Raw genomic sequence first — 26,018 nt, 5'->3', positions numbered from 1 at the left:
GTACATTGACAGCATGTCCGCTATGGTTTTGTTAAGCCTCTCTGTCAGTCCATTGGATTGCGGGTGATAAGCCGTTGTTTTTCGATGACTTGTGCAGCTCAGTTTAAAAATGTCCTCCATCATTCGTGCTGTAAACGACGTCCCTCTGTCCGTAATCACGCATGACGGGGCACCATGCCGTAGGACGATTTGGTGCACGAAGAACTGCGCGACTTCAGAGGCCGTGCCACGGGGTAACGCTTTTGTTTCAGCATAACGCGGAAGATAATCTGTCGCAACTATAATCCATTTGTTCCCAGAGGACGACAAAGGGAAGGGCCCGAGAAGGTCCATTCCCACGAGGTCAAACGGTGTCCGTGGTGGTGCAATCGGCTGGAGCAGGCCCGCGGGTCTCACAGGAGGAGTCTTGCGGCGCTGGCACTCACGGCAGCCTTTCACATATCGATGTACACTAGTTGATAGTCGCGGCCAGTAATACTGTTGGCGTACTCTGGCGAGACTTCGCGAATAGCCCAAATGTCCTGACGTGGGCTCGTCGTGGCACGCAAGGAGGATCTCATCACGTATGTCGGTAGGAACAACGAGTAGGAAGGCTTTGTCGCTACCAGGGGCGTTTTTCTTGTAAAGAATGCCTCTTCTTAGACAAAAAGAGGACAGTTCGCGAGCAATGTGTTGAGGGACCTAAGAGTTGCGGCCTTCCAGGGAATCAATGACTGGGCGTAATTCGTCGTCTGCCCGCTGCTTTGACATAAATTCGGAGTCGCTAACTGCTCTGAGAAAGGCATTTTCATCTTTGGAGCCCCTGACAGCGTTCCCCACAGGTGCTCGAGAAAGCGCGTCGGCGTCTTCGTGTTTGCGCCCTGACCTGCACACAATCGTAACATCGAACTCCTGCAAACGCAAACTCCACCGTGCGAGACGGCCGGATTGATCTCCGAGTTTTGCCAGCCAGCAGAGCGAGTGGTGGTCAGTCACCACTTCGAAGGGACGACCGTAGAGGTAAGGCCGAAATTTGGTCTTAGCCCACACGACTGCGAGGCATTCTTTTTATGACGTAGAATAGTTGGTCTCGGCTCGAGAAAGAGTACGACTGGCGTAAGCTATCGCATGCTCAACGCCGCCGTGTCGTTGTACAAGGACAGCGCCAAGTCCGACGTTGCTGGCATCTGTATGAATTTCTGTTGCAGCATCCTCATCAAAATGGGCAAGAACAGGGGCTGTTTGCATTCTCTGTCGTAACTCTGTGAACGCTGTATCTTGTTCTGCGCCCCAAGTAAAGGGCACGTCATCTCGGGTGAGTCGCGTAAGAGGTTCAGCTATCTTCGAGAACTTGGCGATAAATCGGCGATAGTACGCGCACAAGCCGAGGAAACGCCGTACTGCTCTTTTATCTGATGGAACAGGGAAGGCGGCGACAGCAGCAGTTTTGTCTGGATCAGGTCGCACTCCATCCGCACTAATGACATGTCCCAGAAATTTCAGCTCTTCATAGCCGAAATGGCATTTTTGGGGTTTCAGCGTGAGTTCAGCTGTGCGATAGCTTCCAGAACCTTTCTCAGACGCTTCAGATGTTCTTCGAAGCTCTCGGAAAAGATGACCACATCATCGAGGTAGACAAGGCAGCTTTGCCCCTTCAAGCCAGCGAGAACTGTGCCCATCATCCTCTGAAAAGTGGCTGGTGCAGAACAGAGGCCGAAGGGAAGAACTCGGAATTCGTAAAGTCCGTCTGGAGTCACAAACGCGGTTTTTTCTCGGTCTCGTTCATCCACTTCGATTTGCCAATAGCCACTCTTTAGATCGATGAACAAAAAATACTTCGCGCGTCGTAACCTGTCGAGGGAGTCGTCGACCCGTAGAAGCGGGTAGACGTCCTTTTTTGTGACGCTATGAAGCTTCCTGTAGTCAATACAGAATCGCAGCGTTCCGTCTTTTTTCTTTACTAGAACGACTGGCGAGGACCAAGCGCTCCTGGATGGTTGAATAATCCCGTCATTGAGCATCTCTTTTACTTGTGTCTGAATAGCCTCGCGTTCTTTGGCAGAAACGCGATAAGGCTGCTGCCGGACGGGGCGGACGTCATCGTCGGTAATAATTCGATGCTTCGTGAGGCGTGTTTGATGGACTATAGAAGAAGAAGCAAAGCAAGATCGAAACTCCCTTAAAAGATCATGAAGTGCAGCCTTTCTCTCGTCTGACAGTGTCGAATTAATGTCGATGCGGTCTAGAAATTCCTCATCCTCATGCGGCGTTTCCTCGGACGCGAAGCACTCCGTGACGTTGGCAACAGGGTCTCCATAAGCTAGGGTGGTTCCGCGGAAAAGATGCCGGTGCTCGTAATTGAAGTTCGTAACTAGTATCGTTGACTGTCCGTCACGGACGCGCACAACACTTCGGGCGGCGCATACACCTTGGAGCAGCAGAAGTGATAGGTTGCTTTCAGCCACCACGTCGCCGTCTTGGAAGTCTTCACAAGTGACTTTGATGGGAACAGTTGTTCGAGGTGGCAGCGTCACACTGTCGTCAGCAACACACAGCGCAGGTCTACGGAAGTTATCAGCGTCTCGATCTGTTGCGCCTTGAGTCGAGAAGGTCACGATGCGCTTACGGAGATTTATGATGGCACCGTATTCCCGGAGGAAGCCCATGCCGATAATCAGCTGGCGCAAACAGTCGCGAAGAACGAGGCAGCTGAGCACAAACGTTGACGCACAAATTTTCACTCTTGCGGTACAGCGACCCAGCGGTGTTACAACGTGTTCTCCAGCTGTTCGAATTCGCGTTCCATTCCACGGCGTGATCACTTTCCTAAGATCTTTCGCTAGCCTCCCGCTGATGATCGAATAGTCTGCACCAGTGTCTACCAATGCACTGACCTGAAGACCGTCAACCAGCACAGGTATGTCGAGTGACACGCGGTCACTAGGTTCAGATGTGGATGTCGGCGTTTCTGCGGTACTGCGATTATTCTCTGACGAAATGCCTTCAGCGTTGCGTGCAAGCGTCGATGGGAGGTCTTCCGCACTTTGAGTCTCAGCGACCTTGCCCCCGAAGGCCGCTGCCTTCAGTTTTCCCGACGAGGACTCGGGGAGCGTTCCCGTGCCGTTCACCCGAAACGTGGCCGAGTGGCTGCAGGTCTCCTCGGAGATGGTGACCGCGATTGCCGTCGTGTAAAGGGTGCACGCTGTTGCGCAAGATACTCTTCGATATCCCTTGGCCTTTGACCAATTCGGGGACGAGGGGAATTGACGGAAAATCCGCGTAGTCCAAGTTGCCGGTATGGGCATTTGCGGTAAATGTGACCAGCCTCACCGCAATGATAGCAGAGGGGTCGTCTGCCTGGCGTACGCCAGAGATCAGACTTGTGCGTCGGTGCACGGCGACTATCGATGTCCAAATCAGCGTGCGCTGACAGAATCGCGACTGACAGCATCATTGTCTGGATCGGGACGTATCGCATTGTCTGGATTGGGACGTGCGGCACTGTCTGGATCGGGACGTGCGGCACAGGCTGGGTCGGGGCTCCTTGACCAGAAAGAGGAGTGGCAAATCGCAAGGCTTCTGCCTACGTACGACGGCGACTGTCAGTAGACACAGGAGCCATTTCTGAATCAACCGACGTGGGCGGAAAACGATGGGCGTGCAGCACCTGCTGGACCTCGTCACGGATGACACTGGTGATAGAACCAACATCAATTTGCCTTGTCCCGTACATCTTTTCCATTTCTTCCCGGACGACAGATCGGAAGATCTCGCGAATCCATTCGGGGCTTTCGCTCCCAGAGGTGGCGAAAATTTCGGGAGTTGAGGCAGCATTCACTTGACGGTCAAACAGAGCAGACCGTTGGTGCAGTACTCGCTCCATTATTGCCGCTTCAGTAAGGAACTCAGCAGCACTTTTGGGGGGACTACGCACCAAACCAGCAAAAAGTTGTTCCTTCACACCACGCATGAGGTGGCGCAACTTTTTTTCTTCTGCCATAGCAGGATCCGCTCGCTTGAAAAGCCGTGTCATGTCCTCGACGTACATCGAGACGGTCTCGTTGGGCATCTGGATGCGTGATTGTAGTGCACACTCCGCCCGTTCGCGGCGGTCGGGACTCCTGTAGGTCTCCAGGAGGCGACGCTGGAACTCACGCCAAGATGTCAGAACATCATCCCTGTTTAAAAACCACGTCTTGGCACCGTCTTTTAGGCAAGTGTACACGTTCCCGAGCTTCGCGGCATCATCCCAGTAGTTGATCGCTGCGACACGTTCGAACTCACTCAGCCAGTCGTCAACATCTTCATGCTGCTCTCCGTGAAAGGGGCTAGGCATGAGCGGGTTCTGGACGGTGCAGTAGATCGGCGTGGAAGGTGTCGGAGCTTGCACGGGTTCTTGTGTCGAAGTCATAGTCGCTGCGTCAGTGGTTGGTGTCTCAGGCGGTAGGCCTCGTTGGCGGCGGCTTACTCTATGAACAGGAGTGTCCACGGGTGCAGGGCTTGTGTTCCGGCTGCTGGATGGGGTCTTGGGCATCGGGTGGATCGTGAGACGTACCCAGCAACTCCACCAGTCTTGTCACGTTACTCACGACAAACTTGATACAATGGGCTCGTTTAGTCGACTAGCCAAGCAGCGGCTCAGAGAGATCGTCTTTGTCCTCTTTCACTCTTCGATCTCACCCAAGCAAACCATGTGGCAATATTAACAATGGTATTGTTTTCAACATAAATATATGATTAAGTAAAAGATTACTGGGGTAAAAAACTTGCACCTCTTCACTATTCGATATTCTATTCGTATTCAAAGCTATGTATTCGTATTCGGTTCGTATTCAAAAATTTTGAAATTTGCACACCCTTGTTTTCGCTATACTAATGAAGTCTTGGGGTCGTCATTCAATAGAATGGCAGCTCTATAAGACTCCATCACACATTCACAGTGGCGATTGTTAGCTTGCGGCATCCTATAAGCACCCGAGACATTGTAAAAAGGGAAGAATTTACTTAACTCTCTAGAAGCCCCGCCACGGTGGTCTAGTGGCTAAGGTACTCGGCTGCTGACGCGCAGGTCGCGGGATTAAATCCCGGCTGCATTTCCGATAAAGACGGAAATGTTGTAGGCCCGTGTATTCAGATTTGGGTGCTTGTTAAAGAACCCCAGGTGGTCAAAATTTCCAGAGCCCTCCACTTTGGCATCCCTCATAATCTTATGCTGATTTTGGAATGTTAAACCCCACAAATCAATCAAAACTCTCTAGAAAACACAAGCCACACAGATTACAAACGCCACACAGGCGAAACGGCACGAGCGTCACTCCATCCTCATCGTCGTCTTCCTTAACTAACTTCCTCAGGGCACGTGCATTTCCAACATTCAGTCAACCTGAAGCAACTTAACGTCCTCGTTAAGGCTGTCTTGAAAACGTTCTTCACAGATTCTACTTAAGAATGTTCGGCCATCCTATTCAACTACTAATGAAATGACACATTATGGAAACAAGATGAAGGCACAAAAACAAACTAACACAAAACTACACTGACGTCCTGAATTCATCACAACACTAAAAAAATTACCAGTTTGTAACGTCAAACATTGACTAAAAGTCATATCTCACAGCCATCTTGACTGGCTTGATGCTGCGGAAAGCCACAGAGTAATGAAAGATTAAGAACACAAAAGCTTCAGTCATCATAACAATTTAGCACGGTGGAGTTCTTTAAACCCACGGGCAGAAAAATAAAATCACCAGACAGTCTCTCGAAGCCTGGCTGGTTCTACACGTTTGCACTGAAAATGCTGCACAGGACAATCTATATGGTTGAATTTCCGGATTCGTCATTGTCACGGTGTGATGCTTTATACGAAGGACACCACTTCCTTAGTACGGAGGCATAGGCAGCTCCTGAATATCGACCTTTCTGTAGGCCCGTGTGCTCAGATTCGGGCGCACGTTAAAGAAACCCAGGTGGTAGAAATTTCCGGAGTCCTCCACTACGGCGTCTCTCATAATCATATGGTAGTTTTGGGACGTTAAACCTCACATATCAATCAATATATATCAGCCTTTCCCTTCAGGACGTAAGTCAGTGACGCGGTGAGTGTCTCCAGGAAAAGCATCTGTGTCGACGAGTGCTCCATCACGCTTGGGCTGAGTTGTAGTCCTAAAACTGGCGTTTACAGGACTCTTGCTAAGAAATACCATTTCATCAACTTCAGAGGGCTTTTGAGGGTAGCGCTAGTGATTACAGGCATCTTTCCGGCACTAGGGATGCCCTAGTAAGCGTTGGCGCACATGTGGCCTTAATTCCTGAGTTTGTTGCAAAGGAATTTCTGTATCGCTAAGCTGCTGAAGTTACAATTCACAAAAACTTGACTTGTAGCCATGAACAATCTTGAATGAAATCTTGCCGGTACTCTTGTTAGGCGTTGTTCTTATTACACTCATCTGCTTTCAATCTGATACCCCAACCAAGCTGCTCAGGACCGTCAACAGTCGCTGATTTTTTTAATTTCCTCTCAGGAAGCACATCAAGTCCACAGTGTCCTCGAAAATTGGTCACAGAGCGATCGCTGAATGTAGTGATGTAGTTCACAAAATCCTTAAGAAGCTCACGTTCTTCTTTGGCTGTCACGTGCAGTTTAAGCCAACACCAGATTAGCGAAAGGACAATTGCTTAGGAGGTAAAAGCAGAACCTGCTTCCCACCTTGGCATACATGACATTGGGCAGTCCGGTGAACTTTCGGCCCACCAACATGCTGATTCTTTGTGCATTGTCAAAAACTATAAGAACAGGCACATTTTCTGCGATAACGCCATCGATGCTCAACTTAACCTCAGAATGACTGAGGTTTTTCGTCACTGGTACATGCTGGCTGCAAAAACCATATAATTCGATCGGTCTCAGAACCATCTCGATGCCGCATCGTGCCGCCACTGACGCACGCAACAAGCAACCGGAACTCCCTGTGTCAATGAGGCCAACTAGGTTAAAGTCATCGTTGAACGTCACTTCCTTGAGCAACACATGACCGGCCCCAGTGCAAAAAAGTTCTCTGACACCATTCGTCTCGTTTTGGAGCAAAGCCTGGCAGTTGCGTTGAGTGTGATCAGTTGCTTGGCAACGCTGGCACATGAGTGGACACTTAGGCGCAGGGAAATCGCGTGCGATCTGGCCGTAGACATTACAGTTATAGCATTTTCACTCACCGAGAATGTTGATGGACAGCAATCCTAGGCGTCGATCTTCTCTCTCGATTGAGTCAATGGTTCCTTTACTTGGCATGGGCAGTCTTCGCTCTGAATCCGGTAATAACGCAAGGCTTCGGTTGCGAGATTTGAAAATCCACTGCCATTCACGTTCGATGCACTCGAACTCCACAATGTGAAGGTCGTCGTCGTCCTCGTACGCCCTTCCTAAAAGCATGGTGCAGAGTTCGCGAGCCCTCAACCCCTTGAGGACTTATTCTCCCGTATCGGTAAAGCCGAGGTTGAGTTCATGGCACAGGCGCACCTTCGCATGGAAATAGGCCGTCGTACTCTCGTTGCGCTGCTGCACAGGCTCTTGCATCCTGACCCATCTTTCCGCAACGTGAGTATGGCTGAAGAAGGTCTGATGGAAACGTGTCTCGAACTTTTCCCACAATGTGATCTGGGAGCTCTTCAAACAGTAGCAGTCCTTGGCAGTTTCTAGCGTGTACGCTGCTGGACACCCGTGAAGGTTAAACGTGTGACGAATATTCTTGATCCACTCAGGCGCCGATGGAGCATCCTCGGAGCCGTGGAAGGCACTGATGTTGTGGATTAAGTCGAGAATCACCTGGAACGTTGGCGCTGGTTGAGGTCGCACCTCGCCTCGCACTTACAAAGCAGAGGTTTCAAGTTCAATTTCACGCGACGGAGTCTTTTTCTGGATTATTTTTTTTTCCTGCATTTAGATATACAGTGAAAGCTCGTTAATTCGAACTTCAATAATTCAAATTTAAGGATAATTCGAACTGTAAGTTATGGTCTGACCAAGCTCCATACAAGCCTATGAATAAAAAGCCCGTTAATTCGAACCCGAGTAGGTTCCGCAGCGGATAATTCGAACTACACACCACCGCGCCGGCGGCTTGGCTAGTCACTCGACAGAGCAGCTGTCGAGTTACGAGGCGGCGTTGACAGGAAGCGGAGAGAAAAACAGAGGAACTGGCACAGAGGCCAGAGTGCAGAAAATAGCGACACTTACTCTTCACCCCCTTCCCCCACAATCTCTCTCTCTCGGCGGCTGCCAGCTCTCCATTCTACGTAACTTCAAAGTTTTGTTTTTTTTTTAAGCGCCAATCTTGGAGCCTTTGAAAATCCTGCGTAGTTGTCGCTGTTAGATGACAGATAACATGACCAGCACACAGCAAATTGAGTGCGTCGTAGCTTCGCCCAGCCTTCTTTGCAGTCTTTGTCTCGGGTGTGCATAGTATACCTCGGTTGTTGGTGCTGGGAGTAGCTTCCGACTGGCGCGATTCTTTGTGTTGGTGTTAGGCCTCGGCTAACGTTTGTTGCGGTAGCGCTGGTAATAGCTTCCCGTCTGTCGCAATTCTGCAGCTCCGACTTGATGGCGTGTGCCCGCGGCAAATACCGTGCCAACACACTTCCTTCCAGCAAACACGACAAGCTGGCCTTCCTTCCAGCAAACACGACAGCAGTACTGCAGCCCACGGACCAGAGTATAATTAGAAGTTTAAAATCATTTTATCGGCGTCATATGTTGGATCGAATTATTTTGTGGAATAACTACCAAGTGACGCTCCTACACTACACATGCTTGTGCGTGCTTGGGAGCAAATGACAGCGCTTACAATAGCAAATTGGTTTCGCCACTGTGGCTTCAGCACCGAAGCTCTGCAAGCTGACGAGCCACCAGTGCTCGAACACGGCGTCACCGCCCCCATGGCATACGTTTTGGAAGACGTCTAGTTTGCGGACTACGTCGATGTGGACTTAAGTGCAGTGGTGTGTGGTGCACTCCCGGATGGTGACATGATATGTCAGATGAGAAGTGCAGAACCTGTCGATGCCAGTGACGATGATGAGGAGGAGGACGAAGCACCAGTGCTGCCCTCTGCTGCGGAAGTCATGGCCAGATTGAATGCCGCCCGTCTTTTCTTAAGTTTTGAAGAAAGCGGAGAAGAGGCCTTCCGCCAAATTCGCTCGTTAGAGCAAAAAGTGCTGACTGTCGCCTTCAAGGAAAGAAGGCAGACCGCGATCACAAATTTTTTCAAAGAATAAATTGTTATGCCCTACTTGCAATGTACTATTGTTGTTCTTCACTTTCGTTAGCTTGAACTTTTGTGAACTTTAATTAACTTTCGTTCATTCGAACTGAGGCGGCTTCCCTTTGCGGTTCGAATTAACGGGTTTTTACTGCATATAGATCCGTATACATATACGGCGACGCCGACGCCGGTGGCAAAATACAACCAAGAGTGTCTTGGTTGAACTTGAACTTTCAATAAAAGTTCAAGTTCCTCTAAGGTGTACGATCACTAAACTAATGACTGACCAGCAGTTGTGAACTTGAGTGGAGGGGTTTGAGGTACACAGGCTCGTTGTCTAGTGCCAGCAGGGTGGCATTTCCCACTGTGAAAGGTTGCGATGTCAGGCCCTGAAGGTTCACTTGGAGATACTTCCTGCAGTAAACACAAACACACACATTTAAACTGCCATCAGGAATCTGACGCTGCCCTCAAGAGCTTGGCATACATATGTGCTGCTTGTATGAAAGCAAGCAACATTTTACGCATGCAAGCATCTTAATTTTTAACGGGAGATGCGAGTCTAAAACGCAAGTATTTTTTTCGAAATCACATATTTTCTGCTTTTATTTGCTTTCGCAAGTTTCGTTTCTCTACTTTCAGAACAAAAAAACTGAAGATTGTAATGCAGCTCGAAGTAGGTTACAATCCCTTTTTAAAAGCCTAAGGTGACTACAAAAACTAAAGAGACCTCGTTGTATAGAGTCCCTTGAAAAATGTCACTTGGCTGCTTGCCATTGCATTTCCCATGAGGAGTTCACTAAAGCCACATGCCCTCCGTGCCGCCCCTCGTGCGCAAACCTATGACCAAGTACCATTTTGCATTTCTTTACGTGAGCCATCTCTGCTAAAGAAGGAATAATACAGTGTCATAGCAAATATTGCCTGAAGTGCCCACCACGAAGCCATTTTTTTCCCTTTTTGCAATGTTCAGATATGATTGGCATTCTCGCATGACAGTTCGATGGCACGCGATGGCGATAACAAAGAGCGTTTCGAAACTACTGTGGAGTCCAGGGTACACAGCCAACGCAGCGACTAAAATAGCGATGAAACGGACATACTCGCCTATCCGCGAGAAATCTTTACCGGGATCTGCTACTTTGCGAAAACTGGCAGATTCTTTAAGACGCGGTATGGTCGCAGGGAGCGGATCGTTCACTGGCTAGTTGCATGCAGCACTTCGCCTACTCGGCATACAAACTCCGCTTCAGACCGTACACAGATGCGGCGAGAAGCGTGTTGCGTTTACCCGACGATGCAAGCTTTCTGCAGATAATCTAGCAATCCTGGAAGCGGACGGCGGCGCGTTTGAACTGTTGCTTCATGAAAGCGTGTGCTAGGCTCGCTCGCTCGCTGCCCGCGATCCACAACGCTCAACTTTGAAACAGTGAGCTGCTTTTGTTTCTGCAAAGCGGTGCACACAAAACATGATCCCGCACAACAATTGGGGAAGCAGCAATCGACGCCTCAGTGCTCTCAGGTAGTCGCTGGCTATTAAAAGTGTGCTGTGGGCTTAAACGGCGCTACGCCACACACACGGGCTTTTTATCTGTGGCAAGTCCCACTGGCGCGGTTAGCGGTAGTCGCCACATTGCTATCGTTTTTTGCCGATGGTTACCACAAAAGTCACCGCTGCAATCGCGCAGAAGTCGTAATAATTAATCGACCAATTCGGTGTTTTAGCAGCGCAAGTGTACAAGATGGCAACCATCACGTAATATCAGTTCACGATGCGCAATGTCAACATTACTTTCGGTTCCAAAACTACCTTGTGGTGCAGCATTGAGCAAATTAGACAAAAAAAATAGTCTTTTGGGACAGTACTGCACAGTAATTTCCCATTGGCGCAGGTTGGCGCACAGGTTTCGCATTACTGTAATTGACAACCTGTAAATATCGTTATTTTAAAATATACTATGCTCTGAGCACATAAGTCGGTATGACAAGGATTTAAACTTTAAAAAACGATGAATCGGTGTGAGTGAAATATGTTCACCAAACTTTGAAGTGAGGCTTCGCAGAAGTGCAGATTTCTCCTGAACAGGTTTTTTCTTGGCTTAGGATTCTTCTACTGCAGTGAAATCACCTTAACAGGGGTTACATGCAGATTAATGTACATCTACTTGTTCTATTTATATACTTTGAAATTTTCTGTAGCTTAAATTTGAATCAATGCAAATTCAAATACAGAATATTCATTTGAATATTTGAACCAATCGAAGATACACACAAGCTTAAAGAAAAGGCATTAGGAGGGTGCAGCAGGAGTGGTTCCAAAACCTGGTAAGTAAGCAGGCAGGACTTGTGCTGAATTGCCATTCTGTACTTTCAGACTCTCCTCTATGTATCTTATAATGTGTAAATAATTGGTTATGTAGTAACAAAACTGACTGATTGATTGATTGATTGCAGTGAAGACAGCAGTAGTAAAATGAGCAGCTAAGACGAGCAACTGAGAAATAAATCACATAGTGCGCTCACCGCTGCTCGCAGGTCTGCAACCGGTGGGTGCATGCAAAGGGTGCCAGGAAGTGGAGCGCCACTGTTTGAGAGGAACCTGGAACAGTCACGCCGCCTGGGTCTTCCACCGCTAGAGCCACGTGGTGTGTGGCAGGTAAGGTCGAGGGTGCCAGCGGCGCCTGGAGCACCAGCGAGAAGGTGCGCCCTTCTGCAGACGACGCGCTCAGACCGGGCTCTCCGACTGGCACGCGGCAGTCGTCGCAGAAGGGTGGAGACAAGGAAGACGATGGAGGCAGCGGACAGTCGGAGCTTGCGTCTTCAGTTTTGGAGTCCATCTGTCTATGGCTAGGCTGCGGAGGTTTCACCATTCTAACTGATATGCTGCTTTCACTTTGCAAACTTGCAACACTCATACAGTCAATATTTATATACAAGGTCGCACCCAACCCAAAAAATTTGCAGCTTAGACTAAAAGGAGAAGCCCTGGCAGGAACAGCAACATATTCCCCAGATACACACAGTCGTGTTGGGAGTCTTCACAAGCTGGGCTTGTTGAAGCTTCGAATACATCTTGCAGCACGAAAACAAAAGCTTAATGACGAAGCACAAAAAAAGATGATAAGACCGTAAGAATACTAGGCAAACAACTAGTTCCAACGAGATAGTCGAGTTCTTTTAAACTGAAGAGCAGTAGCAACTAGCCAGATGTACCATAACTCACAATAATATGCAGATACTCAAGAAAGCAGTCGAGGATGGTCTGTGGGGGTAACTAGCCTAACAGGTAAAATGAGGAGGATAGGAGTTTATTAACCACATGACATAAATAACTTTTTTATTGGCATTAATTTCATTCTTCTATATTTATCACTGTTGCTTTCTCTGAATTTATCGTCTGTTATATGATAGGATTATTTATTTGCTTGCCTGTTTGTTTGGTTGTTTGTTTACTTGCTTATTACGACAACTTTAGGACCCACTGGGTGTTTAGAGGGGGTTGCGTGTGGGTATAATATACTACACATGAAAAAACCAGAAATGAAAGAAGGCATTCCTATCATAACTTCCCAAAATGTTACAAGCTAATGGGCACTAGTATACAAAAAAATAATTAGTATAATAAGAAAAAGAACGAACATTTTCAAAAAAAGAACATTTTCAAGCTGTGACAGCAGAACTAGCATACAGAAAGTAGTCAGTAATGGCTGGTTTGGATGGTCATTTTGTTTGGCGGGTATTACTAAGCAACTCTGGCACTTTGGGCACTCCAGGTAGTAACAATAGACAGCATACCCTGATGAGCAGTCCTTTGGATACCTTCAGGTGAAGCTGGTGCTCGGCAGTGAGGGGAATACTGCCGCAAGTCAGCACCACCTCTAGCCTCTGCCGCACGCCAGCCAGAAGCTCACCTGCATGGGCAGCAGGAGGACAAACCGTACAAAGCTCATTAGAGCGAAATTTTACCATCACGATTTACGGCTGAAACCCAAAGAAAATGCCACTCAGATTCTTATGCATTTGCCTAAGGCGACTCAAAGGCCAAAGCCATCTTCTGTTTCTTCTCAGTCAGTTGTACTGATGCCCCTCCTTCCCTTTACTGAGAACGTTCTGCATCCAAGGTGATTTTGCATTGCCTCTGGGATCGGAGGCATTGAGAGCTTTTTAAACCTTACATGGTTTCGTAGTGCCTCCGAGATCAGCATACTTTCACCAAGCGAGAATGCCATGTGACAGCAGCATTATGTGATAGTTGCTTTACGCGATGCCTAAAGGTGAGGATGATGAAAATTATTTTGCATCACTCATGTTCACAACAACACCAATGGTGACTCTGCACACTTGATGAGGCATGTAAGGCATCTAAATTGTATTGTGCAACAAGGTGCAAGCAAGGTGACTGGCTCAAACACAACTGCACTGCAGTGAAACATGACTGCTACAATGAAAAAGACTAATGAATTAATATAATCTCTTAATACACAATCACGTTTTATGCTACATTGTAATTAAATGGGATATAACAAAAAATATATCTAACTCACACAAAAAAATATTCCTAATAATGTTGCAAGGTACCAGTGATGTTCAGGTGGCCCTTACTTTGGCACGGACCAAGAAAGACTGCTGTTGTGTTGCTGAGAGGAGGCTTAGACTGGACAAAATGCAGTTCGTTTATTCACAATAAACACGCAGCGCTTCCCAAGATCCGCCTACCCTAGGCCCTCCCATTGCATCTCTTTAAATAACAAAAAAAAAAAAAGAAACATTGCTCGGGGTCTTCTCAAGTTCGTGCACGGTGCTTTCTAACGAGGGCCACGTTCACACAGCCCGAGCATGGCGCAGGTATGCCTCTAGTCATTGTGGTCTGGAACATCACGGTCATCAGGTCATAATGCTCAGCAAAGTTGAAGTCTGTGGCGAGGACTTTAAGCTGTATATTTGGGACCCATGCCTGTTGATAAGACACTCTATGCAGTCTCTGTCTGGGTCCTCAGAAATGGCTTGCGCCCACCACATGCTTGTACAAAATGCTGATGGAGACATTCCAGCCCACACCACAATGCATTTCTGAAGGGGCGCTTCCAAGGGGAAACCCTGCCAAAGCCAGCTGAAATAACACTGACCACCAGCTTTCATCTATTGCTCAGTTTTGTTTATATGAGTCACAGGCGCTGCATCAGTTTGTCCAACAGTCCCACTGGATACCTTACAACTGTTGCATATAGTCAAGTCTTGATCCCTGCAAACATTAATGTAGCACAAACACAATGACTGACTGCACAAACACTATGGTTTTGCCTGATTATGCGAGTCAGCACACACACTTCACGAGATTAATAGCCTGTTATGCATGTTTTATATTTATCCGTGTTGCCATTCTGCATGAACAAATAGCTTACTTTAGCATTTCAGTAGTAATTTCTATGTCCACATGCTGCTCTATTGTGCATTCATTATACAAAAAATGCTCACTAAAATGTGCTTGCCTTTTACACAGTGCCTATTTGAGGCCTGTGAGCTTCTGAATACTTCTCCAGCCCACAGTGCACTGCTTGTGCCATCTCTTGCTCATTCCCCTTACTGTGAGGCATGCCTGTTGCCCCTCCTCTCCTCACAGCCCGACAACCTAGCCACTAAGTCACAACTGCCAGTCGTGCACACCACAGAGGTGTGTGAGGTTTGACAACTGCACACTGTCGCACCATCCTCCTGGGCACTTGTCACTCTCACCCTGTGGGAAGTGCAGTGCCACCTTAGGGCTGTCATAGTAAACGGTGAAGGCGGGCGGCCGGGCCATCGAGAGCTTCCCCGCCCTGCTCGTGAAGCTCCCGCCCAGGGTGAGCTGTGCCAGGCTGAGCTGTTCCCAGCGCAGGTCTAGCTGCCGGCCCACGTAGTACCCCACTTGGGACACCTGCAGGGTGCCAACAGGTGCTGTCTGAGAGAAGACTACAGAAGAAACCAGATTATGAGGCTTCACAATAGATGGTAATGATGGTAATGGTACTGTCGATAGCACTGTTTTAACCTTTTGAGCCTTTTGGCCGTATGTGCACGGCATTGCCTGTATGTTTTTTACATGTGTGCCTTTTCTTTGCATCAAGCATCGTAATTAGTAGGCTTGTGCAAATATTCGAATGCTTCAAACGAATAGTTGAGTATTTGAATTTGCTTCAATTCGAATTTAAATTATCGAATATTTTCGAAGTATTCACAATGAATAATGTTTTTTCATTCCATTCCACAATGAACGAATAAATGTATATTAATACGCATGTAACCACTCGTAAAGATGGTTTCACTGCAACGTAGAAGTGCTAAGTCGCAAAAGCACCTATCCAGGAAAAATTCGTTTTGCCGCGAAGCCCCTTTTTCAATTGAAAGGGGTCCGGCAACACCTATTGAGCATGTTCATAAAACGCCACCGATCGGTAGTCGAGGCTACTGAGAACACGCGGGGCAAATAAATATTATAGGGCAGCACGCAGCCTGTAATTCACAATAAATTTTCAAAGCTAAAAATTACTTTCTTCCCTCGGCAAATGACACTACAAGCTCAAAAATCACTTTTCAAAGCCAAGAAGGAATATACGGCTCCGGTCAGAGCCATTGGCTGATTTGAGAAAGTGCACTCGTTGTTACCGGGACTGCCGCGGGATGCCGCTGCTTTTCCCCGAGTGCACGTGCGAGAAAAGAAAAAAAAAAGAGGTGCTCAAGGTCACAATACACGTGTGACGAATTTTCTATCGCCGTGCCATTCCTCTCTGCTTAGCTTCCAGCTATTTTGTCGGGACGAGAAGAGAAAATGCGATTGCAGCATGCGACAAATTTTTGGAACTCCGCTCCTACTGAACTGATTCTATAAACTTTGCGACGGTAAATTTGTGAGGCAACAAGCATGTTTACTGGCTCCATGGCTACTTGAAGTGTTGCAGGGCCCCTTAAAGGAACATGTTACCCTCAAATCAATTCTTCAGTTTATTATGCTTGTTATCATGTCTTATATGCTGCAAGTATAATAAATTTTAAACTGTGAAGGATGTTGCAGGTTATCACTCGCATCCTACCCAAACAACTACTAAAGGTTGTTGCGACTTCCTTTGAATGAAAAAAAAAAAAAGGCATTTGCATAGAGCCCTTATTTCAATTCAAAAGAAATATTGTGCAGGTTAGTTAGGTCATAATAAATATTCCCTTTTTTTATATGTCATACATACCATTTGAAATCGATTCGAAATTATTTGATCAAAATCACTATTCTCTTCGAATTAGCTTTGAACCTAAAATTCACTATTCATACAAGCCTAGTAATCAGGCTTGCGTGAATATTCGAATGCTTCGAATATTCAAACGAATAGTACAATACTTGAATTCATTTCGGTTCGAATTTAAGATATAAAAAAATTTCTAAGTACCGTAATTACTCGCATAATAGGCGCACTTTATTTTCAGAAAATCCGGCTCGAAGTTAGGGGTGCGCCAATTACGCGGGGTAAAATTTTCGAAAATTTTTTCAACTCGGTTCTCGCGCTTTAAATCTGCACACTTGTCAAGTAAAAGGCGACTTTATCGTTTACCAATTAATTCAGCATAAAACAAACATACCTACGTACCTTTTAATGAACAAGCGATAGCCGTCAACTGCACACACACACGTAAAATTTATTTACACAAAAGTCGTAGCTGTTCCTCCTTTTCCCTATTCGGAGTCCGAGTCGGAGATCACACATTCATCCTCGCCGAGTGGGGATTCGTTTTCGGTGTCTGAATCATCCGCACCCCACAACATGTCATCCTCACTCGCATCCAGTGCATTCGAGATACCCGTCTTCTTGAAGCTTTTCCTGACGACTTCGGCGGAGATCGCCTGCCACGCTTCCACGATCCAAGCGCACAGCATTTCCACAGGCGGCCTCTTAATCTTACCACCTGTAGTCAGCTGATGTTGTCCTCCAGCCATCCAGGTGGCGTACAGCCTTCGAACATTGTCCTTGAAAGGTTTATTCAAGGACACGTCCAAAGGCTGCAGTATCGATGTGAGGCTGCCCGGAATCACTGCCAGATCTGTGCGCAGCTCCTTTAGCTCATCTCGTACGCGGTCTACTAGGTGCCCACGAAAACTGTCCAGGACAAGCATGGACGGCAACAACAGACCACCCGGCCGCCGACCCCAGACTGTTTTCACCCAATCCACCATGAGTTCCGCGCTCATCCAGCCTTTTTCCTGGACTCTGACGTAGATGCCTTGAGGGAATTTTGCCTTTGGGAGCGTCTTACGTTTAAAAATAACGTAAGGCGGTAGCTTACGCCCATCCGCTGTCACCGCCAGCATTACGGTGCATCGTTGTTTATCAGCGCCAGACGTTCTGACGATGACGCTCCGTGCACCTTTCTCCTCCACTGTCGTGTTCCACGGCATATCAAAGCAAAGGGGGGTCTGATCAGCGTTGCCGGTCTGGGACACGCCGAAATGCCTGCTTGCAGCCTGGTTGCCGTGCTCCAGCGCGTACTGCACTGCCTTCAGTTTAAACCCAGCCGTGTAGCTCGCGTACTTCCCCATGGTGGAACCAAAGTTCAATACACGACCACAACATACGCACACCGCTTGCAGTATGGCGTTTCTTTCTTTTTCTCTGATGGTGGTGATGGCGATCGAGCCCCCGGCGTTGTACACGTGACCTCCAAAAAGCGCAGCGATTTGGGAGGTATCAGTAATTGATGGAACAGCCGTTTTTTTTTTCGCTCATGGACGCTTTTTTTTTTTTTTTTCAAGTTTTATTTCGACAAACACGTTGGTTAGGTCGTTGCACTTCGAATTTTTTTTATTTGCTCGTCGATTTGCCTTCTTTTTTTCTTCAGGGTACGGGGACCGCGTTCCAACTGTACCGCTGGGGGGTAGAATCGTTTCCGATCACGGCCAAGTTCGGGGTGCGCCTATTATGCGCGGAATTAAAAAAAATCGAATTTTCCGCGACCAAACTAGGTGTGCGCCTATTATGCGAGTGCGCCGATTATGCAAGTAAATACGGTATTCGCAATGAACAAATAGGTGTGTATTAGTTTGCATGTAACTGCCTGTAAAAATAATTTTACTGGAGAGTGAAAATGCTAAGCAGTGAAAGCACCTAACTAAAAGAAATCTGATTTGCCGTGAAGCCCCACTACAAATCTAAAGGGGCCCTGCAGCACTTCTTGAGCCTGGTCAGAAAACACTGCAAATCAGTAGTTAAGGCTACAGAGAACACGTGAGCCAAATATTATAGCGCAGCACACGGCCTGCAATCGAAAGTAAATTCTCAGTCAGCTAACAATCGCTTTCTTTTCTATTAACAAATGACGGATAAAGCTCAAAAATTACTCGTCACAGCCATTGTATCAGTCGTTGGCTGACTTGAGCATGACACGCTCGGTCGTTACTGAGGCCGCCACGGGAGGCCGCGACTTGTCTACGCGTACATGCGTGATCGCACTAAAAATCCGCATATTCAAAGAAAAAAATAAGAGAGAGAGAGAAAAAGTTCTCAAGGTCATGAGTCACGCGTGACACATTTTTTTTCGCCATGCCATTGCTCCCTGTTTAGCTTCCAGTGCTCCCATTGGGACAAAACAAGAGAAAATTTAATTAAAGCGTGCGACAAATTCTTGCAACTCTGCTCATTCTGGATGTATTCTAAAAATTTTTGCGGGGGTGGATTCATGAGGCAATAAGCTTTTTTGGCGAATCGATTCCGTGGCTACTTGAGAAAGTGTTGCAGGAGCCCGGTAAATGAACATATTACCCTCAAATAGATTCATTATTTTTTTAAGCCTAAAAGCTTGTTATGCCGGCTTATATTCTAAGTACAATAATTTTAAAATGTTATGTATTTTACAGGTGATCACTTGCGTCGCATCGAAAGTCAAATCCCCCTACTACTCAAAGTTGTTACGACTTCCTTTGAATGAAAAAAAAAGCCATTTGCATGGATGCCTTATCTCAATTTTAAAGAAATATTGTGCAGGTTAGTTAGGTCATTATAAATATGCCCATTTTTCTTTATTTGTCATACATAGTATTCAAATTCGATTTGAAATTATTCGACCAAGATGACTATTCGCTTCGAAGCTAAATTTCACTATTCACACAAGCCTAAATGTAATGCTTTTATCAAAGTGTTTGGCTGCTCTAGTACGAAACACACTGAGATTAAGGAAAGACACAGTGATAATGCAGAAGGTTCCATTCATCATTCAGTAATGCATGTATCTCCTCCTTGGCTACAAGTCCAAAGAACTGGCAAAAACAAGTCGTGTCCACATATCTGGACGTTGCGCCTTAAGGATACAGTATGCTGTGTTCTGTGCAACCCCCACCTTGTGGTGGAAGGTGAACCGATTGGTTCCTGGCACCAGGTCAACACCTTGGAGCTGGAACTCGATGGTGTCGCCACTACCGCCAGTGTTCGTGAGGCACGGTGCCTGAGGCGGTACAACAGGCAGGTTGGAGCACACCAGCCCCACCGATCCTGCAGCATGGTGACCGGAGGTTCCTCGTCCCACGGAGGGACTCGATGTCAAGCGTGGTGTCAGCACAGCCATGCGAGGACTCCACCCGCCAGGGCGACCACTCGATGCTAGCCAACTCCACCGGCCACGCTGTTTCTGAAAGTTTTAAAGCACACCGACAGATGGGTACCACATTTTCACATATACTATAACTCCTGCAAGAAATACTCATAAGTGCCCGGTAAAGTCAGGGCGTGATTTACACACTAATTTTATTGTTCAAGATGGCTTTCAGACAATGCTTCCCGGAATGAAGGTGGCTTCACAGCAACAAGCGGTGGGGTCTTTCTCTCTCTCTTTTTTAAAACATTTTTCTCAAATTGCAGTTAGAGGTGCTGTTTATATTCGCAATGGCCACGAACTATGGGTGGTTGCTGTGTGATTCAAGACAACACCTGCAGAAGGGTCCACCCGTTTGTTAGCATAAGAACAAATAAAACGTGTGGACGTACAGCTCGTGCCACTTTCAACTGACAAAGTCATGAGTTGCACTGAAATAGATATGAGACCGAAATACTTTCCCAAACCATGGAAAGTAGAAAGTGCTCGCCACTTAAATATTTGCTGCAGCGTGAAAGTTCATATTTCAGCTCCATTACCAATGAGGCTTTGCAAAACCCTGTGTGCGCTACAAAAAACTGCTTGGACTGCAATATATGTATGAACTGAACAGCATTTCAAGATAGTACGTAAGGAGGCTTCCCAACAAATTCACCACAGCAGTAGGCCACTAGCGAGTAGCACAATCGCTGCTGCACGGGATCGCATTTTCAACATAATTATAGTTTGCAAATGTATTACACCATTGTCACTACTTGCGCAGTCAAGAACACGGAGTTACTTCTTCAATGGAACACAAGCATTTAACATCCCATTCAGTAGCACTTTTGTCACAGTCATGCTCAGACTCTAGCCGTGCACAATGCACGGCACTTGGATGCTGCAGGTTCAATCAGCATCATGGAAACATTAATTTGCTAAGAATGCACCACAGATGCTTTTTGCAACGTCAAACTTTTCGAGGTTGCAAAAATTTGTCTAACAACAATGCCGTTCAGAAGTCCCAGGTGAAGTACACAGAGGAAGTTAGCCGAGTGGCATGGATTGTGGCCGCGACGGCACCTTTCATTGCTCTAACCGTTTTGCTTTGCCGGTCAAGCTTGAGCGTGTTGGCAGCATGCGGTGCTCCACAATAACTGTGCCACATGCAATACGCAAGAAAAAATATGCTTGTGTTTTGATCTTGCTCAACAATATGATACATTATATACAATCAAAATGGCTTGCGAGCGTGAGAAAACAATAACGTACGACGGGACGTGAAGTGCAACTCACTCCTCGTGAGTTAGCAGCTGATCGTTCATCGACACTGTCACTATCGGTGCTTTCATGGCCTTCTATGCCCAGTTAAATATCCTCGGCGCCAAGATGGTTCCTTTCGTCTTCATTGCTGAAAGCAACTTGAAGAATTTCCTCCATCGAATGACTCCAACCACCCTGCGATACTATGTTAATGTCTGGGCATGGAGAACATTTTGCTCTCAATTCGGTCAACAAGCAAATCACTTGCCATGTGCTGCCAGCTATCAACAAGCCTACAAAAACAGGAGACACAGCGCTGAAAGCAACATAGGCGAACGACGGAATTCAGAGTGTTTGCTCTACAATTATGATGGAGTGAGTGAATCCCCGAATGGCTGAAGCTTCGCTCGCTTGATTCATAACAGCACTTTTCTGGAAAAGGACCAAGTGTCTTATTTCAAACTATTGTTAGTTTGAGATCGCTCAATCCCAGAAAATCACATCACGAGCCCAAGCAACTTGCATACAATGTTATGGCATGCATGCACTACAAAAAGTCTAACGAATGATATATGTAAGTAAAACAGCATGAGCTTCAAATGAAAAGGTCAGACGATAAGATTTACTTGACCTATGTCGCTACAGAAAACCTTGCACAGCTGACATGTGCACGCTGCGGGCTACCATTGAAAGCACTAGTTGCCATATTTTTTTAACGAAAACTTCCCATCTTGCAAGAACGAATCAGATTTACAGTATCATGAAAGACCCATTTGGTCAACAGTGCTGGAAACATGCAAAGTCGTAATCTTCGTTTCTTGTTATTGTGATAACACTGAGGCTAGCACAGCCGAACAAGGCAGCAAGTGCGTAGTGCTGCCATTGTGTTGTCTACTAACCCTCCTTGAGAGAATGCTCTCGAATTCCACTTGGCGGCACGACAGTTCATAGGCATTGCGAATATGAAGTCAGGTTATGTTCGAGGAAATACGGTTATTCAGGGACGTAGGCAAGATTGTTCTATGTATGACGATTCAAGAGCAAACAAAGGAATGCGTGGTTCTCTAGCACCCCAGTGAGGTGCATAAAGCATGAAGCAGTACAATGAAATGTGAAGCGTCACGGCAAATCACAGTTGGTTGCATGCACATCTTTGTAGTCTTCCCTTTTCTTTGAGCAGTGCGAAAACCAAGAGCTTCTATGTTCGCATTTTGAACAACTGTGGACAGTACACAACCATAAAAAGTTACTTCCCACTCTCTTTTGAAAGTCGTCATGACACAAGTAAGACAAATCACAGAAGACCGAAAAATAAACAGTCAGTTTCGCCGCAAGTGCGAAGGAACGAATGCGATAGCAAGATATTGGAATGTCACACGAAGATCGACAAGCAGCTCTATAATTGCAGCTTCCCTCTGAAGCACAATGAAGGACGCTTCAAAAGTACTTGCAGATATACACAGGATAAGCGTGAACTAACCACTATCGCAGTTGCTACGCCGTTGCAGTTGAGCAAAACGCTGCAAGTGTCGACAACCCAGAACCCGACACTCTTATATATTCCTTCTCCTTTTAAAGTATGGCACACAGAATAACCCCTCTGCATCTCCTGCTATGTGATGGTGTCTGACGCAAGGTGTGTGCGGTTTCCTTTCTTTAGTTTCACATCACGAGTGGATACAGAAAAGGAGCCCCTTTTTCGTATGCATCTCAAGGGCAGTTTCCAAATTTAAAGAAAATGTTCAACACCTAGAATACTCATCCCCAAATGTAGAACACCCAAAACACTCATCCAAAAAGTTATAATAGAGCTTGGCAAGTATCGGCAGGCACGTATATTTCTAACTAAGAAGCTGAAGAGCTGTGCGACAGTGCTGATGACACTGAGTGGCCTCTTACGGTGGGTGTGTTGGGTACGGACGGTGGTGACTCTAGCCGGTGCAGGTGTAGAGTCAGGGTGCAGCCCTTGAGGGTGGCTGGTAGCTGGCTCGTTAGAGTCAACGACAGCTCCACCTCGCTGCCCTCAGCCCACCGTGGAACTGTTGATGCTGGTGGTGGCAGCGGGAGGGAACCACTAGCCTCGTCCGCCTCAAGCAACACCAGGCCTTCCATAGGCAGAGCCACAGGCCCATCTCCTGGAAATAACGGTGTACAAGGCTTCTTCAAGCATTGCAGTAAGAAACAAGTTCTCATAAACTTTCATTCCTTTCACACTTCTGTCCAAAGCCACATCAAAGCTTTTCATTTAGAATTTTTTCGAAGATGAAGATCCGAAACTTGCCTACACAGTTTTCGATGTAAGTCGCTTTAAAGCTGCACTTTTTTAAGCACACTAGATTAAATGACACATTGTGATAGTGAATTTGTGATACATGTTTTAGTATGTTAGTAAGGCAGTGTCACAGCAGTGACTTTGTGTTGCCTTCACAGACTTCCCGTCTTTTTCTCTTTCACGCACCTCTTTCCACTTGCCAAGCATGGGTTAGTCCACTAGAGATCTCTGCATTAACCGCAGCCTTGGGGAGAATTTAATTAATTCGCAGTTATTACTAGAGGCTGCTTTCCTGAAATCTCCAAGCGGCAATCAGTTCTTAGCATGAAGGCCTTCAATTCTCCCATTTGACTTAACTGCCTGACCCCACTAATTAATATTTTATTATTTTAGCTTTTCTAATTACCATTATAAATAATACCTTCAAGCCTTTCAAGGTGCTTGCCACCATGGAAAAAGCAACTGTGAAGAGAGCGAGAAAATAATGTTTTCACCTGATTTCTTAAGCATATTGGACACATTTTTTGAAACACCCTGTATGTACTCTCTATTTATTTATTTATTTATTTATTTATTTATTTATTTATTTATTTATTTACTTATTAGCAATACCCTCAGAGTCAATGGCATTATAGAGGGGAGTGGGTACATTCATAAGAATAACAAAAAAAAGCAGCGAGAGAATAACATAACAAACATCTTATACAAAATTAGGCAAAACAAAAAGAAATGCAGCAAGCAAGCATAACTGTACACAACAAGCAGGAATTACAAAATGTTGACTATGACATTTTTGAAAAGCGTGAGATTTACAATGGTTGCTGTAGGAGAGGGAAGGCGATTCCATTCTAATGGCGTACGGGGAATAAATGATTGAAAAAAAGCGGCCGTTCGTGTTGATGCAATACAGACTTTGTGAGCATGATCAAGGCGAGAAGAAATGTACAATGGGAGCAAAATGAGTTCTTCACGCAGATGTTGGTGATAAAATATTTTGTGGAACAACGAAAGTCGCGAAATGTTACGCCGAACTGCTAGGGATTGAAGGTTAAGGGTAGATTTCATTGTTGTTACGCTGGCGGTTCGGTTATAGTTTGACAGGATGAAACGGGCAGAATTGTTTAGCACCATTTCAAGTGAGTTTATGAGATTGTTACAATAATGATACCAAATACACGGGGCATATTCTAATTTAGAACGAATAAGTATTTTGTACAACAGTAGTTTAGGAGAAGATGGTGCCTTAGCAAAATTACACCTCAGGTAACCCAGCATGCGGTTTGCATTGTTAATAATATGTTCAATGTGAACATTCCAGGAGAGGTTGCTAGTAATGTTAACACCAAGATATTTATAGGAAGAAACAGAGTCTATGGTGGTGCTATCAAGGCAGTAAACGCATAATGGGTTATTTTTTCTGGATACACGCATAAATTTACACTTGTTAACATTGAGTTCCATGCGCCACTTTAAGCACCAAGCCATTATACAATTAGGTCAGTTTGGAGGGTGATAAGGTCATCATCACAGATTATTTCTCGGAACACTATGCAATCGTCAGCAAATAAATTTATATTAGATGAAACGCACGACGTTAAATCATTAATATATATAAGGAAAAGCAGAGGGCCGAGAACAGAACCTTGTGGCACACCGGATATAACGAAGGTATTATTAGAATTTTGGTTGTTAATCGAAACGAACTGCGAGCGAGTAGTTAGAAAAATCTCAAGCCATGCAAAAAGTTTTGGTTAAATATTAAGCTGACGTAACTTGTTTAGTAGTAGTTTATGGCATACCTTTTCCGATTCTGTTGAAAAGTCTAAATAAATGCAGTCAGCAGATGATGATCGATCAAGTATGGCATGAAGCTTATGTGTGAAAGATACTAACTGTGTTTCACATGAGTAACTTTTGCGAAAACCATGCTGTGATCGCGTAAAAAATGAATTTGATTCTATGAAATTAACAAGGTGTGAAAAAAGAACATGTTCGAGGATCTTACAAGGGATGCTAGTAAGTGAAATGGGTCGGTAATTAAGCGGCGAGTTTTTGTTTCCTGATTTATGAATCGGAATCACCTTCCCCACTGTCCAGTCGGCAGGCAAGCAACCGTCGTCAAGTAATTGCTGAAAAATCTTTGTTAAAATGATAGATGAATAGGCGCAAGTGCTCTGCAAGAATTTAGGGCTGATTTCGTCACAACCGGAAGCGGAAGACACTTTGAGTGTTTCAATTACTTTTGCAATTCCGCTTCGTTCAATATTTATTGGAAACATATCAATGTAGTTAAATGTTTCAAGAGGTGGCATGCAGACGTTTTTGGAAAAAGAAAAATTTCGCACAAAGGTTTCATTAAAAGGCTTAGCCCACTCTCCCGAAGAAATTGCAACACCGTCGGTGGCGGTTAGATGAACGATAATGTTATCACGTGGATTGATGGTGCGCCAAAACATTTTTGGTGTCAGTAACTAGCATAGTGAGTAATACAGTAGGAAAAGTTCTCTTTGGCTGACCTTAGTGCCGCAAGATACCGTAGTTATCATTAGCTAGTTTGTAAGCCGCCCAATGCGTATCATTATTAGAAAGTTTAGCTGATCGGTACAAGCGTTTTTTTCTTGTTAGATAAGGGTTTAAGGTTACTTGTATACCATAAAGCATTACAG

At 45.9% G+C, this 26,018-nt stretch overlaps 1 protein-coding gene across 3 annotated transcripts in view; it reads right to left on the bottom strand.

The window, feature by feature from the left end:
• LOC119174268 (SIDL trafficking protein particle complex subunit 10) overlaps positions 1 to 26,018 on the bottom strand; it is a 97,072-nt gene that overhangs the window by 22,042 nt on the left and 49,012 nt on the right. For all 3 annotated transcript variants that reach the window (XM_075883108.1, XM_037425107.2, XM_037425108.2), the window contains 6 exons: positions 22,980 to 23,215; positions 19,587 to 19,874; positions 14,967 to 15,147; positions 13,029 to 13,144; positions 11,757 to 12,085; positions 9,521 to 9,647 (listed from right to left, as the gene is read on the bottom strand). In XM_075883108.1, coding sequence (XP_075739223.1) covers positions 9,521 to 9,647; positions 11,757 to 12,085; positions 13,029 to 13,144; positions 14,967 to 15,147; positions 19,587 to 19,874; positions 22,980 to 23,215 — 1,277 coding nt within the window. The remainder of the gene's footprint in view (positions 1 to 9,520; positions 9,648 to 11,756; positions 12,086 to 13,028; positions 13,145 to 14,966; positions 15,148 to 19,586; positions 19,875 to 22,979; positions 23,216 to 26,018) is intronic.

The sequence above is a fragment of the Rhipicephalus microplus genome, unplaced genomic scaffold (genome assembly GCF_043290135.1).
Source record: "Rhipicephalus microplus isolate Deutch F79 unplaced genomic scaffold, USDA_Rmic scaffold_15, whole genome shotgun sequence".
In the NCBI taxonomy this organism is placed as follows: Eukaryota; Metazoa; Arthropoda; class Arachnida; order Ixodida; family Ixodidae; genus Rhipicephalus; species Rhipicephalus microplus.
The sequence above is the reverse complement of the archived record's forward strand: the minus strand, read 5'-3'. Positions and strand labels throughout refer to the sequence as shown.